General features: G+C 53.3%; 3 protein-coding genes across 3 annotated transcripts; all 3 read right to left on the reverse strand.

Moving 5' to 3' along the window:
* Positions 1-1,246: 1,246 nt before the first annotated feature.
* Positions 1,247-2,083, reverse strand: J4E82_002918 (uncharacterized protein; the record flags this gene model as incomplete). Its single annotated transcript, XM_051729213.1, has 2 exons — positions 1,247-1,914; positions 1,999-2,083. The coding sequence occupies 2 exons, from the start codon at positions 2,081-2,083 to the stop codon at positions 1,247-1,249; spliced, it is 753 nt and encodes a 250-aa protein (XP_051590928.1).
* Positions 2,084-5,797: 3,714 nt separating this feature from the next.
* J4E82_002919 (uncharacterized protein) lies at positions 5,798-10,026 on the reverse strand (the record flags this gene model as incomplete). Its single annotated transcript, XM_051729214.1, has 3 exons — positions 5,798-9,159; positions 9,306-9,727; positions 9,995-10,026. 3 exons carry the CDS (start codon positions 10,024-10,026, stop codon positions 5,798-5,800), a joined length of 3,816 nt encoding a protein of 1,271 aa, XP_051590929.1.
* Positions 10,027-12,205: 2,179 nt separating this feature from the next.
* J4E82_002920 (uncharacterized protein) lies at positions 12,206-15,197 on the reverse strand (the record flags this gene model as incomplete). The annotated part of the gene is made up of 5 exons (XM_051729215.1): positions 12,206-12,947; positions 12,996-13,522; positions 13,608-13,817; positions 14,694-14,939; positions 15,018-15,197. 5 exons carry the CDS (start codon positions 15,195-15,197, stop codon positions 12,206-12,208), a joined length of 1,905 nt encoding a protein of 634 aa, XP_051590930.1.
* Positions 15,198-15,596: the final 399 nt, after the last annotated feature.

The raw sequence follows: 15,596 nt of genomic DNA on the forward strand, positions 1-15,596 counted from the left end.
TATGATCTCAGCAAGTCGCGCGCATCAGTCGGAACGATGCGGAATGACCTGTGGGTATCCTGGGGCCCTGACAGATGACCAGCAGTTGTCCCGACACTGAGGACCCGCGTCACACCAGATGTTCAGGCGATCAGTCCTGGCCACGAAGTCACATGCTCCCATAACGACTACCCGAAGCCAACTCCAGGCACCTGGAAGTGTTCTTTGAAGGCTTGCCAACAACTATTGTCGAGACGTTGCGACTGCGCCGCATATTTGCCTTGCCAACGTTTCATATGTCCGCACCACGAGAACGTGCATGTTGCTTATATGTTCGGTGTGCAACAGGAATAGGCTGCGTTTACTAGGACTTAGAATTCAGGACGAAAAAGTATTCGGAGGAAGGCGATGCGCCAGACTAGGTAGGGTGTGAATCACGCCCGACTGCACGGGTTTTGCCTACATATCATCCGTTCATCAGATAACCCAGAGCTGATCGACGCAACCGGTGGGTCTTCTCAGCAGGATGCCAAACTCAACTCAACATCCATGTTCATGAAGACGGGTCAGCCGTTCGACGCATCTGATCATTCCGACCTGACGTAGACGAACGCTTAGATCACGGGCGTAGCCAGGGTTCAGGTCGGCTGGGGTCTGAGTGCTGATCTCACGTTAGACCACGTGGGATAACGCAATGCTCACTGCAGGCTCGAAAGCAGACGCGCGCAAAGACCTTTGGCCCTGGGTCGGTGGCCGTGTAGAGTATGAAGAGCTGTCATCTTGTGGCATACGTGTGGTTTGCCTTGCCATGTCACGTTAGGGCCAAACGACAAAATTCGGAGTAGCAAATTGCATCAGATGCGAGTGAGAAGATGTATGTATTCGATGCTATAGCGTTACTTCTGACTGCCATACTGCACTGTGAGTACCGCAATGCTGATGGAATTCTTCTTTACCTGGTAAGAGTTATGTTTGATATGATACAAGACTTGTATGAAAATGTGGAATTTCGGAAGATCTTGTGGTAGGTCATGCCTAAAAGCATATAAATAAGTGCCATTTTCGATAGGTGATACTAAACTAAAAGTACAGGTACACTCGGACTGAACAGCCAGATCGAGTGGTAAAAGTCGCTCTAATGAGCTATAGACAAACGGAAAGGCGCCGTATTGGCTGGGACTAGATACAGGCAGACAAACGCAACTGCTGTATTCGGTCTCGCATGGTGATGCTCGCATCACACACCGGCATAGCTGACCAGATTGATCTAGTTCTTGCGGAAACCCAGGTCCAAGTCGAGGGAGTCGCCGAGGGAGTCGTAGGAGTCCTCAACGGGGGCAGCCTCGTAGGTGTCCTTGACAGGAGTGGGAAGAGCCTCGTAGGTAGGTTCCTTGGTGGGAGTAGGGACGTAGACGTTGCTGGGCTTGACGGGAGCAACGTTGTAGACCTCGCTGGGAGTGGGAGCAGCCTCGTACACATCAGCGGGGGTGGGAAGAGCACCGTAGGCGGCCTCAGCAGGTGTAGGCATGGCCTGGTAAGCGGCGCTGGTGACCTCAGGCACGGTCTCCTCGTAAGAGTCCTCGAACTCAGGGAGAGTCTTGTCAAGGCTTAGGTCGTCGAAAAGACCCCTCTTGCTCAGACTGTCTGACAGTTCAGGGAGAACATCGTGGTAGGACTCCTCGGTCACCTCTGTCACCTCGGGCTTCATGTTGTATGTCTCCTGATACACGTCTGGGGCGGCTTCGGAGACATCTTCAGCAGAAGGAGTGACGGTGTCGCGCTTGCTTGGGCGAGCAGGGATGGGCTCTCCCTTCTCAGGCATGTCAGACATGTCGATGCCGGAAAGAGCGTCCTCAATCTCGTCGCGCCTGTTGAGGCTGCGAACCGGAGCGTTGTCAACCTGCTCTTGGACAGGATTGGTGAGTTGACAAAGGACTGGAAACGTAAGCTTTTGTCTGTTATGCGCAAAACAGTCCCATATGCTGAACATAGAAGACTAGGAGAATGAGTGCCACCTACCATCAGAGCCATCGCAGGCGGCCTCCTTAGCTAGAGGCAGCGCGGTAGCGAGCTGAGCGGCGATGACGAGAGCGAGAAACTTCATGTTGGCGTTTGATTAAGTTCGATATGAATGATCGTAAGAATATTAAAGTAAAGTAGTGTATTGTAGTAGTGACTGAGTTGTTGTTGTTGAGCTGATGAGCCAGAAGATGGCATGGAGGCTTATTTTTATATACTCAAACGTTTCGAATGTCGGTGTCTGTTCAGATGCTTCTTTCAGCGCACGGTACTGACATTGCTTTTCACCAGAGCAGTGACTGCAAGCATGAAGATCAGATCTGTGCTAATTAAATCTACCAGGTAACAAACTGCATGAACTAGCTCCAACGGCCAGTCTTCGGTGGATTTCCAGATTTCTGGAATGAAATTCATCTCATGGCCAGCACCTTGCCTTTGCCTCAGTCAGATCGGAAGGTCGCATCGTGTTGAACAGTGCGCATCACATATCTAGATGCAATGCACCATACGGTTGGTATCAACTTTGGTGTTGAACAATGCGCACAATCGGCGTGAACCGTTGATTCAGAGCCTTCGTCAGATGAAACGAGAACCAGCAGATCCTACGATGCCCAAGATAATCTGCTCTCATTCTTTCTGGAGAATGCCATGCCGGATAGGATGGCAAGGATCTACACTTCCTGAAGTACTAGCTTGCGGGTATCGTTAGAAACTGGTGCTATGTTCCTTAGAACAAGGCTTCGAGAAGACATCATAACCAGACTGGAAGCTATGCGCGCAAGAAGGCGAAGAGGCTCTTCAAACTTCAAGGAAGACGGCATGAAGTTCAAGCAATTGATCCGTGACCAAGCATACATCCGTGAAGGCAAAGGAACTGTTAGCTTGACGACACAATAGCATATGTGAACTGATCGCAGCAACGAAATCGAGAAGGCGAGGCTGAGAAAGGGAGACGAGAAAGAGCAAACATCGTTGGGTCCTCGGTGTCTACTTAGCGCCCGCTCGGTCCGGCCAAAGTGGGGCAGGGCGATCACATCACGCATGTCAGCGCATTTAGAACCACGATGCACTTCAACGACTTCGTTAATCGCATTGTAAAATCTACCATGTCTGCTATGCGCTAAATGACCATTGCACTGCATTGCATGGAGATTCCCGCATGTACCCCGGAGTATCCTCCGAGACCCTCGTGGCGACAGCACCAGAAGTCCATTTCCGTCAATCCTTCAACTCAATAGAGCATTCTTCTCCAAGCGCCGCCACATCACCGCACAAGAACGAGCCCAGAAGGCCAAGACACGGTTTTCTTCAAAGAAAGAAGCGAAGAGAACCGCCACAGTAAACTTGGGTGAACTCGGAGAGATCAGCTAAGCAGTCTCCTGGCTAATGCTAGTCGGACGCACGTACAGTCCGGTTGATGTTGCTTTTCACGATGTCGGTTGAGCGCAAAAGGGACCCTAAACGCACCAACGAGCGCTAGACGCGTTACTTGTCCAGACTGGTGGAGAAGTAGTGAGGCGACCTATGTCTCGAGTGTCAAGAGAGGGAGGGTGATCGTCATGGTGCGTCAAAAGGGAGATTAGCTATGTTCATTCAAAAGAAATTGAGTTGGAATGGTCCTCTGTGTCTTTGACGACCCGCTTACTGAGACATGAAGACCAAATCCGCGATGATCTTGCCCAAGTGAGAGATTCAAGTGCCTTTGCATCCGATCAGAAACATACATGCCAAGGGCCCAATTCGAGAAGTCGCCACGCGCACTGTTTACGATTGTTATAAAAGCAGACTACAAATTGTCTATCGATATCAATGGAAAGCTTAAGTAAACACAGACGTAGTTCTCTCTAGATCTCGATATCCGACTAGGACACCATGGTATTCACGGCATTATTCTCGGTGTGCCAGGGTCGACGATGGAAAAAGCACTTATAAAGAAGTGCTGCAGAGACAGTTAGCATTTCTTAACTCCCAATGTAAGGCTAGACTTCTTAGCTACATCCCATCAACACATATCTTGTAGGCAACCATCGAAATGGAACCAAAGGTGAACAACATTACCAACTCTACTCACAACTCTTATTTGTGTTAGTCATTACAGCGCGGATCTGCACTGGAAGCGAGCAAGAAAGGGTAGAGCCAACGGCTCGAAACAGATCAGCAAGTACATCATCTTCACGCATTGTCATTGCTCACCGCCTGGACACACAAACTGAGCCAGCCACGCACGCACAAGTCGACGATAGGTCATAGCCTTACGACAAGTAAGCTGTCAACGTCCGGCTAATGGTCTCTCACCGCAAACTCGCCTGCGCTCGTCCCTAGGCTAGCGCTACCAATACGTCATCGGCCTTGGTATCCTTTAAATCGGACTTTGTCACAGATCTCGGTAACCCGCAAACCTTGTTGTTAAAGACTAGTCTCTATGGCATCTTTGTGCTCCCAAGATTGGTGACTTTCGACCATTGATGCTAGCCAACAAAACTTGGCTGTTTTCACATTACTGCCAAAATGTCTTCTCACGGCTACGGCACATCCTTGTAATATTTGTAGTCTTCTGGGTGTTGGTATGGTCCAGACCACGTCTCCTAGATGCACTTCAACGACAACTATCCTCGGGCTACTTGCCAGGTTTTAGCATACAACGCTTCGTGTAAAATTGAGCATGACCTGCTGAGAAGGATGATAGATGGATCAAGGAGGAACATATATCAACCACAAAAGGCGAGATGAAGGAATGCCAGAGAATCAATCGGCGGCTACTTCACAAACCCGGAAAGTGCGTTGTCCACTACGAGAGACATTCAATGGTGTCGTCGCAGTTGTCAATGGTGAAAGTAGGAAGGACGGGGACTTCAATATTGTAACTTGAAGTAGTGATGTATAGAACAAGATCTAAAACACACTGGGATGAAGGGAAATATCCAAGACTTCGAAGTGAAGATAACGTTTTTGCCCCTAGACGTACAACAACAGCATTAAAGTATGAAAAACTTATAAAAGTAGTCTTCTATAGAGATTCTATAGGCAGTAACTTTTGGAAGAATTCTTTGTTTTGTTGTTGCATGGTGAGGCACTTTCGGAGATATCTTGTTCCTGGGTGTGTTTGATCTTTCCCTTCATCCTGGTGGACAGTAAATGAAATGAACCTAAGAAAAACGAGACAGCTAACCGCTCTTATACATATACCCAGAAGCAGCCTCCAATTAACCGTACATCCAACTAGTAGATCGTGCCCTCATGTCACTGATCTTCGTTCTACAGCTTTCCAACGTCCAGAGATCTCGAAACAGATTATGCCATAACGTTGACCCATGAACGACAAGCCCACTTAACAATACCGCGTAACAAACGACGCCACCAACATCATAAAATGCAGATTGTGGTCACAAAGCTGAGGTGAAGCCAAACAAGTGTGTGTAAACGCAAAGGTAGTTCTTTCATTATCTACATGACTCATATTCCATTCATCCATCTCATACTCATGTGCCCAAACTTCATCAAGCTAAGCGTGAACGGTCATTAACGAGGAGGAGAGAGATAGGGAGAGATCGAAACCAGGAATCGATCAAACCAACAAGGAAACAACCAGAAAAACAGAAGAGTACGACAAAACAGTCTAAAGTCCTCCCACAGCCACCAACCAAGTAAGTGGTGCCAGTGCAGCAAGGGTATAATGCAACTTCCCAACTCAATCTCCTTCTTTTCTTCATCTGTCATCCACAACAGTAACCGCCCAAATCAACTCATAGTCGACGTGGCGATGCTCGTAGGAAAAGTGGTTAAACAAGCGTTAGAGCGTTTATTTCTTGCCTTTCTTCTTGTTCTTCTTCTTGTTCTTTCCGGAACTAGGTGTCGACTCGCCGTTCGCCTCACCCTCCTCTTCCTCGGCGTTGTTACCAGGCGTGGTGGGTGTAGTAGGTGTCTCTGGCTCCTCGGTCTCGGCAGCGCCATCAGTAGCAGGGGCGGGGGTGTCCTCTGCCTCCTTAGCCTCAGGAACTTCCTTGGCTTCAGCGACAGGCTCAGCAGCGGGTTCAGCAGCAGGTTCAGCCGCAGGCTTCTCAGCCTCCTTTGACCCAGCCTTTGCGAGGGCCTCAGCGTTGACCTTCTTAAGTTCCTCTTGCTCAGCCTGGGCCTTCTCGAGTTGCTCCTTGGCGCTGGCGAGCTCGGTCTTGATCTCGTCGCGCTCCTTGTTTGCGGTCTCGACGTCGGATGTCAGGGCGCTGGTCTTCTCCTCGTGCTCCTTGATGGTAGCCTGGAGAGACTCGAGGGACTTCTTAGCATCGGCAGCTTCGGTCTTGGAGGTCTCGAGGTCCTTGGTAGCAGTCTCAGATGCGGCGGTAGCCTCGTCCAGCTTGGTCTGAAGTGCGGTGAGTTCGGACTCCTTCGCCTTAGCGGCCTCAACGGTAGACTCGAGCTCGGCGATCTTAGCATCGTTAGCCTTGATCTTCTCCTCGAGCTCGCTCTTCTCGGCAGTCGACTTCTCAGCCGATGCCTTGACGTCAGCGAGTTCGGATTCGACTGAGGACGCCTTGGAAGCACCCTCCTTCGCCTCAGCTTCAGCCTGCTTGGATGCCTTGAGTTCCTCCTCAACAGTGTCCTTGGCCTTCTTGGTCTCCTCAAGCTCCTTCTCCAAAGCAGCGACCTTCTCATCTCCAGATGATTGGGCAGCCTTGATGGAGTCGGCGTGCTCAGCTTCCTTGGCAGCAAGCTTGCTCTCGACGTCCTTGAGGGATGCCTCGAGCTCAGCAGCCTTGCTAGCTTCAGCTTTAGCATCAGCAAGCTCCTTCTCCAGAGCAGCAAACTTGTCGTCGCTTGATGATTGAGCAGCCTTGAGCGATTCGGCGTGCTCAGCTTCCTTGGCCTCCAGCTTGCTCGTGGTCTCCTTGAGAGATGCCTCAAGCTCCGCAATCTTGGCAGCAGACTCATCGGCACCACCCTTGGCGGAAGCCTCGAGCTCGCTAATCTTCTGCTTCGACGACTCTGAGTCCTTGGTAGCGGCCTCAAGTTCAGACTTGGCCGATGCGAGTTCCTTCTCAAGCTCAGAGACCTTGCCGACGTCAGCAGACTTGGCCTCGAGTTCAGACTCCTTTGCGGCGAGGCTCTCTTGAGCCGACTTGAGGGAAGCCTCCAGCTCCGAGATCTTGGAGGTAGAAGACTCAGTAGACTTGCTAGCGTCCGCCTTGGCGGCTTCCAACTCAGACTCCTTGGATGCAAGGCTGTCCTTGGCCTCCTTGAGAGAAGCCTCGAGTTCAGCAGCCTTGGAACCCTCGCTCTTCGCTGTCTCGAGCTCGGCCTTGTGGGCAGTGAGGTCGTCCTGTGCTTGCTTCAAGCTAGCCTCCAATTCCGAGATCTTCGAGCTGGAAGACTCAGTAGCCTTGGTGGTCTCGCCCTTGGCAGCCTCAAGTTCAGATTCCTTGGTTGACAGGCTCTCCTTGGCCTCCTTGAGCGATGCCTCGAGGTCAGCAATCTGTTTTTGAAGACCCTCAGCATCGCCCTTGGAAGACTCGACGGCCTTGCTAGCCTCCTCTTTCGCGGCAGCAACCTCTGATTCCTTAGCGGCCAAGCTGTCGTGGGCCTCCTTGAGCGAGGTCTCGAGTTCGGTAACCCTGGAGGTGGAAGCCTCTGAGGCCTTGCTGGACTCGTCCTTAGCAGCCTTCAACTCAGCCTCAAGCTTCTCAACGGTCTCGCGGAGCTCGGCAGCCTCCTTCTTGGCAGCGGTGGTTTGTTCATCGGATGAGCCCTTGGCGGACTCGATCTCAGCCTCAAGCTTGCTGACAGTGCTTTGGAGACCAGCGACCTCGTCCTTTGCGGAGCCAATGGCCTTGGATGCATCACCCTTGGCGGTCTCGAGCTCAGCGTCCTTGGCGGAGAGGCTATCTTGCGACTCCTTGAGGGATGCTTCGAGTTCGGAGATCTTGGAGGTGAGGCTGTCAACCTGGCCCTTGGCCTCTTCGGCAGCCTTGACGGCGGCGTCCTTCTCGGAAGCGAGGGAGGATGAAGCAGCCTCGAGCTCGGATGTCTTTGCTGAGAGGCTGTCTTGTGCCTCCTTCAATGACTGCTCAAGAGAGGAAACCTTTTGAGCAAGCTCATCGGAGTCACCCTTGGACAGATCGGCGGTCTTAAGCTTCTCCTGGAGTTCGCTGATCTCGGTCTTCAGGCCATCGACCTCGCCCTTGGACGATTCGGTGAGCGATGTGACTTGTTCAGTGGCCTCAGCGTGTTCCTTGGTCTTGGCGTCGAGCTCAGAAGCCTTCTGGTCAAGAGTATCCTTTGCTTCCTTGAGAGAAGCCTGGAGCTCCGCAATGGTGTTGCGAAGACCCTCAGCCTCCTCTTTCGATGCCTTGTCAGCATCAGCATCCTGGGTGCCGCGGGCAGCGAGCTCGTCGGAGAGCTTGCTGTGAGAAGCCTCGAGCTCGGTGTGCTTCGCCTTGAGCTCCTCCAGGTCGGAAAGCTGGGTCTTGAGAACGGCAACCTCAGCGGCGAGCTCCTCGACCTTGGTCTTGTGCGCGTCACGGTCAGCTGCGAGGGTGTCGAGCTCATCCTTGGCGACAGTCTGAGCCTTGAGCTCGTCAATCGTGGCAAGAGCCTCGGCGAGGTCCTTCTCAGTCTTGCTCTTCTCAGCAGTGAGCTCCTCCAATTGCGACTTGGCGCTGGCGAGATCAGCCTCCTTGGCCTCGACTTCCGACCTGTCAACCGACTCGGCGCCGGCAGACTGGTGGCTGTCGAGCATGCCCTTGAGCTTCTCAACCTCGTCCTTGTAGGAGGCGACCTGCTTCTCGAGGTCGGCAACCTTTGCGCGGAGCTCCTCAGCCTCCTTGTTGACGTCCGCCATCTTCTCATTGAACTCGGCCTCGCACTCGTCGCGCACAGTATTCCTCTCCTTGGCCTTGGCCTCGCGTACCTGCTGGACAACGACGCTGACCATGTGCTCCTCGAGGTCCTTCTTGTCCTGCTGCAGCGACGCCTCACGGGCCTCGAACTCCTTCTTGCGCTCCTCGTGGTCGCCCTCGAGACTGCGCACGTGCTCGTCTTGTGTAGCAGCGATGCGTTGTGCTTCGTCAAGCTCGTTCTCGGCGTGCTTGAGCTTCTTCTTCAGCTTCTCGATTTGCGTCTCGAAGCTGTCTGAGGCTGTTGGCGAAGGAGGTGAGGGCGAGTCTGCTGCTGAGGAAGGATGGGTCAGTATGTTGTGAGCGGGTAGGTGGTGCAGCGGAGACGCCCGCGAATGAAGGGAGAGCGGATAGTGAGGAGGGGCTGTCGATATTGTTATCGGGCAGGTGGGGGGTGAGTTCACGGTGAGCATCACGTACCTGCTTCATCTTCACTTAACCGTGTAGGCGCCTCGCGCGGTGTCTCTGGTGGGGTGTCCACGCCATTGTCCGTCTTACTCGACTCGACCACGCTCGGAGGTGTGGCGTCCGTTGTTACCGCTGGTGTAGCTGGTGAAGCTGTTGCGGGCACCGGTGCGGGTCCGCCGAAGAAATAGTTGTACGCCCTCTTCATGCTGCTGGTCCGCTTGGGGAGTCCTGGTCGCAGGGAACTCGTCGATTTTCGACCTCGACGTTCTTCTGGCTGGCTTTGCTCGCCAGTCGTCGGTACGGGTGCAAAGGGTTCTACGACTCCGCCTCTCTTATTATTGCTTATCGTTCGTGGTGGTAGCAGGCGTCTGCTAAACTTCTGAGATCCCGACTGGATATCAGCGAGGATCTGCTTCTGCTCTCTCGAAGAGGCTCTGGGATAAGACGTTAGTTGTCGTCTTTATAGGTAGTAAACAATGGCAACAAAGCATTTGATGTTTCGCATCTAGGCATATACGAGGAAGAAAAAAAATATTTAGGACATGCCGCACCACAACGTGGTATCGTGGCAGAGAGAGAGCTTCTTACCAAAAGCAACAACAAGAAAAGAGTTCGTGTATCGTAATGTCCTCAGACAGATGGAGCAGTGATGAGGGGTGGATGGAGGGGAGGCAGAGGGGAGGATGACGGGTAGCACTCACTCATAGCTTTCTTTCCTGCCCCAGCTCGGCATGATTCACGCTCTACTGCTATCAGTTCCCTCTGTTGAAAGCGCCACTGTTTCCCGCGCGAGCCAGTCCAATCAATGGGGAAGAAAATTTTGTTGCCCTTTCTGAATTTGGGCGGGCCGTCCAAGTCTCCTCACCGCACGGTAACGAAATGGAGCTTTACTTATGTACAAGCACAACAACACGTTGGATCCTGCATGCAAGCCTGGTGGATTGTCGGGCGCTAGACGTCCGCTACGAGGTATATACATTCTCGAGGGGAGGCACGAGCCAGTCATGTACTCTGCTACTCACGTAGCACATTAGCATGGGCGAGGCTGGACAGGCATTAATGCAAGCACAACGCAGATGGATGTCGAGGCCGAGGGCACCAGGGCCCTTGTCCGAGCTCCCAAGCGGTTCCACCTTGCTTCTTACCGCCTCGACTAGGGTCTGCCAGGGCTTCCTCGACGCTTCCCAGCGTGCTGACTACCCAGCCCTGGGGGGTGTTGATGATGAGGATGCCGTTGCTTTTGACAGGCAGTCATGACTTTGATGAGGTATCGCGACCTTTGTACTCGCCAACGTCCTCAACACACGTCGTCTCCACCCCATCAGCTGGCGAGACCTTGTACCAATCACAGCCATGCACGTCAGTACCACCACGTAGGTCGCGTCAAAAAACATGCCACGAGCTCCGGGGAACGGCATTTGAAGCTGTCATCGCGCGGCAAACTTCGATTCTAGGAAGTTGGGCGAGCAATCGATAAGCAGCCAGCCAGCACATCTTCGCTGATCGTAGCCGACGTCGTAGGGCTCGCGCACGGTCACGGTCATGGCGCGTCGACGTGTGACTGTGACTCGGCATGATGTTATGCGAACCCCAATGGCTTGCAGGTACACGGTCTTTCTTTTGCAAGAGTCGTTTCGTCTCGTCAAACTCGAGGCAACCACTGAGGCACGACACCTTGCCCAACTCTGAGACAAGGACACTCTTGACGCGCGCCCGCGCGCGCAAACGTCATGCAGGGCTTTTCCTAATGGGCGGTCGAAGCGTTGATGCGTTGTTCGATCGGATCCGCTGAATTAATTCTTGCCCAGTCAATTCGACTCGCCAACCCTCTCTCGGACCGTCAACTTTCCATCTTCAACCTCCGTCACCTCGCCGAAGCCGCCTTGAAATCCCGAAAGTGGCTGTGATCGTTGCTTTCCCCAACCTCTCCTCTTAGCCCCAACACAATCGCATCGCCTTGTCTCGCGCAGTCTCTTCACCGCAAAACCACTGCACCCCAGAACCTAGTCACTCACGGACTGGCCCTGCATAACCGCACCCCACCCGTTGACAAGGCGCCGCGCTAGCCAGGTCAGCACTCGCGTTCTTTGCTCCACCGCCTCTTCGCATCAACGTCGTATCGTGGCGCGTGAGTAGAGAAATCACGGCAGAAAAAGTCTTTCGGCTGCCTTGTCGAGGTGACACCGCCAGTGAGGGGTTGCTTGGGCTGGCATGTGATTGTCAAGTGGCGACGGCATTGGAGGCATGGCTGATCTTGGACGTGAACGATGCTAGAATGTTCCTTGATCCTCTAGGTTGTGCAAGTAACTCGTGATATAATGATATTGGTGCTCTTAAACTACAGAAACTCCCATCCGTGGATGTATACTCCGGACCTCTAACGCCGTGACTATGCTGAGACTCTGATGTCTAAGGAATGATAAGGAAGACTATGTACAGCACCCACTGAGCAAACACGCGGGGAAGGAAGACAACGACACCCACCGCTAAACCAATGTACCGACGCCAACGCAATTCAAGCGGACCGTTGTCGCCTGATTACCGAACGACCAGATCGCCGCGAGTGTCTTCGCGTGGAAGGCCCGCCTGCATGCGCAGTGCCCTCTGCAGACGTGGTCTGTGGAGAAGACTCGCTTGGACTCTCAAGACCAGAGGCAGACCGACGAGTGTCCGTTCCTGTTCGCTGAGGCCGGGGGCTAAGAAAGGAAGATACACGACGTGCCGCTTCAGTATTGGCTCTGCCGCTGAGGATAATCTCTGGTGATTGAGTCTCGGCCGATTCTGATCGAGAAGCAAGTTCACGACTAACACGTCTCGCCTCTCGTAATACCTCTCTGCTTGTCCTGAATCGGTCACTCCCTAGCCATATACATGAAGATTAGCTTGATATAACCGACATAAGGGTATTATCCCTATTGCGGAGATCCAAACAGACCCCTGCGTATCCGATCACTGATGCCACCATTACCCGGGCCTGCATTTGCGTTATCAGAAGAGCTGCCCTGATCGTTGGACGGTGGGGGTGGAGATCCTGCGGGAACGACGTAGGGATCATTGAACGTTCCCGAGCCGGAAGGAGTGAAGGAGCCGGGCATCTGGGACGTACGATCCGTCTGTGAGTCTGCAGACGCAGGGTTGTTCGTCTGGCCCTCGCCACCCTTGGTAATACCCTTTCGACAATGAGGACAGGTGTCGTGCTCGAGCAGCCATGCGGATACACATGGGTGGTGGAACCAATGCTTGCATGGCAGTAGCGTGACCTGTTCGCCGATGTTGACCTCATCCATGCATATACTGCATTCAGCCTTGTGTTCTTCGCCTAGCATCTCTTCGGTCACATTAGTACGAGGAAGGGCATCGATATCGGCTTGCGTCGCAGGTCCAGGCGCGTTGCTGGTTGAAGTTTGTTCCATCAGTTGAGAAACAATGCGGTCTAGGCCCTCTTGAGAGTAGACAAAGTCTCCCATGTTACTAGCAGGGCCCATCATACCCATTGAGGAGAATAGTTGTAGGATAGGGTGTCCCGCGAACTGATCGCCAGCGCCATGAGTGTGTTCACCACGGAAAGTACCCTCGGCGCCGCCTAAGGGGTGGTTGTGGGCTTGGACGCGAGGAGGCGGTGCACCAAAGGTAGCCAGGAGACCGGTCAGGACACTGCATACTGTCAGCGGTGACCGACCAGGGTGGTTCGCTCTTACTTACTTGGTGATCTCATCCACAGGCTCAGCCCGCCCGGGGTTGTTTCCTCCTCCAGGGAACAGACGAGCGCCACCGTGATATGTAAAGGTCCCTCCGCGGATTTGAGGTCCACCACCTGGACCCTGATTTTGAGCTTCCTGGAAAGCAGACTGGTTCGGGTTGGACCCTGGTGCGGCGCCAGAGAACAGACCCTCGCCCTGGCCCTGTGCTTGACCCTGTGGTGGTCGTAATCCAGCTCCGGTAAGCCCGTTCAGCATGGCCATAAATCCGCCTATAGACCCTGGCACCGGCATGCCGCCCTGTGGTGATACAGAGCGGGTGACGGTAGCCTGCAAGTTGTACCTTCCCGGTCCCGTCTCTGTCCATCTAACATTGCTAATATCCCCCTCCTCTGGGTCATCAGTCTGCCATGGGTTGTGATGCGGATTCAGATGGGGTGGGGCGTTCTCGAGGTCAGGCAGAGAGTCGGACTCGTCGCCGTCGTGGCCAAACATTCCGGTGCCGGCCCTTGGGTCATTGTTATCTTCAATCTGATCAGTGTTAGCGGAAATCGGTGCATATTCGCTTCATCTCGTGTCGAGCGAGCTAAAAGCTGATTTCCGCGGCTGAACTCACAATCTCCGTGAAATCTGAGCCGCATTCTGGACACGACAGACCGTGTTCGTCCCGATACCATTCGTCGGCGCACTCGTGGCAAAACATCATGTCGCGATGTCCGGGTCGTTGGTTCTGTGACGGCGCATTCTGATCGCTGGACTGATCCATGGTCGCGAGTCTGAGACGGATATGATGAGACGTAGGGTAGTAGGATAAGATGGATTGAGGCTGAGAGGGATAAGTAAGCCGGAAGTGACGTTCGAGCAACGGGTATAAACTCACGGCCTTGTGTCGGAAGTAGGCGCGGAAGAGGACCAACTCAATCACTTATCATGCGCTATTGCCAGTCCAAGCAGTGACGTGGTGGCGAGCTGCAACAGCAGACAGGTACTGGGTCAAGTAGCGGAATGCGGAGACACCTGAAGGGGAGTAGTTTGGCGTAGCAGAAGCTCTAAAGCAAGGCCTGCTGTAAAGTAATCGACGTTTGGCGCGAAAGTTGTCAGGCCGGAATGACGTTATTCGATGAGCAGGGGTAGTGGGGGTCTAGCAATTCGTCCCGCAGTATCTTGAGATGGAGGGAGCTAATTCAGCACCTTGCCTTTTGGGGTCAATAATTTATGGGAATGGAAGTGGAAGAGAGACGGAGGCAAAGTCCCTTGTGTGTCTTGTTGAACGCGGTAGCAGTTGATTGTCTTGCTCTGACTCTACGTTTGTTCGACTTGTTGTCTCTTCCCGCTTCTTCCATGTTCCATCTAGTTCTGAAGCCTTCTATCAGCCATAGATCACCCAACACAGAGTATACAGCATGCGGTGCGAGTCTGGCGCGATCGCTTGCATAGTAGGAGAGCTTTGTATATACAGATATCAATAATTGCCATAAATTATAGCATCCCAGGCAAAGGTATAGAAAACCGCCAAACGCCTATGCATGTACTCATCAACATGATTGCGGACCTGGCCTGACACATGATCCAAACGACATTGCGCGTGTCATGGACTTGCGAGGACGGTGCCCGTTCAGTTCCTTCGAGGGCCACCCCTCAGCAAGAGGCTTCCCACCACCCCCGCAGCGACCACGATTCCTCCCACAATGGCGGCGCCCACTAACCCCTCCTTTGCGACCTTTTCGTCAATAAGTCCCTTCAAGCTTCCAGCCTGGAGGTTCGCGGGCTCCAACTCCAGCAACAGCTCGTTGTACCGTCGGGCTTCAGCATAGTTGCCGAGCTTGTAGTTGCCTAGGGCGAGGTAGTAGAGGCATTCGCGCCGGCGCTCGCGCGAGTTGCGGAAGATCTCAGAGAGGAGGCGCACTCCCTCCTGTTGGTCGGGACGTGAGGAGGATTTGATCAGACCCTAGAATGCTATGAGCTTGCTTGTTGCAGGAGGTGCCGTGCGCATGTGAAGATATCACCAGACGCGGGGAAGCCGTACCCATGCGTAGTTGAACTTTGTCTGGAGCCCAACATATTCACCCTCTTTCTCGTACTGCGCGCGCAGAACCTGTAGTTCCTCTGGCTTCAGCGGCGACTCAACATCGGCGGCATCTAGAGGATATAAGCGTTCGTCGGCCCAAAAGTCGTTGTCCCACTCACATGGTAATGAAGGCGGCATAGCGGCTGTTTGTGTTGCGCAAGAAAATTGGGGAGCTGTGTCTTCTGAGGAGGCGAGGACTGCGGGCTGGTATCGTGGGGATGGCTTTTAGTGCAAGTGGTAAGCGTCAAACTACCGGCTGTCTCGTGAAAGCTCCTGCTGCAGGCCGAGCAGGCGATCTTTTACCGTGACGTACGCCTCGTGGCTACGGGCGCTTACGCCACGCTACGCCTGCGCCTTCCGCCACTTGGTCGCGGTTGCCATGCACGCGACCCAGCACGGGCCATACAAACAAGAACATCAACACCATAGGGCTGTCGCGATAGACATCTTCGTATACTGATCAGATAAACTTGCGCAAATATCCGATAATACTTCAAGCGATCACACTATATTTTCGTGTTTTCCACGACACACAAC

This window comes from Alternaria postmessia (assembly GCF_024291825.1).
Source record: "Alternaria postmessia strain BMP 2775 chromosome Unknown scaffold_12, whole genome shotgun sequence".
In the NCBI taxonomy this organism is placed as follows: domain Eukaryota; kingdom Fungi; phylum Ascomycota; class Dothideomycetes; order Pleosporales; family Pleosporaceae; genus Alternaria; species Alternaria postmessia.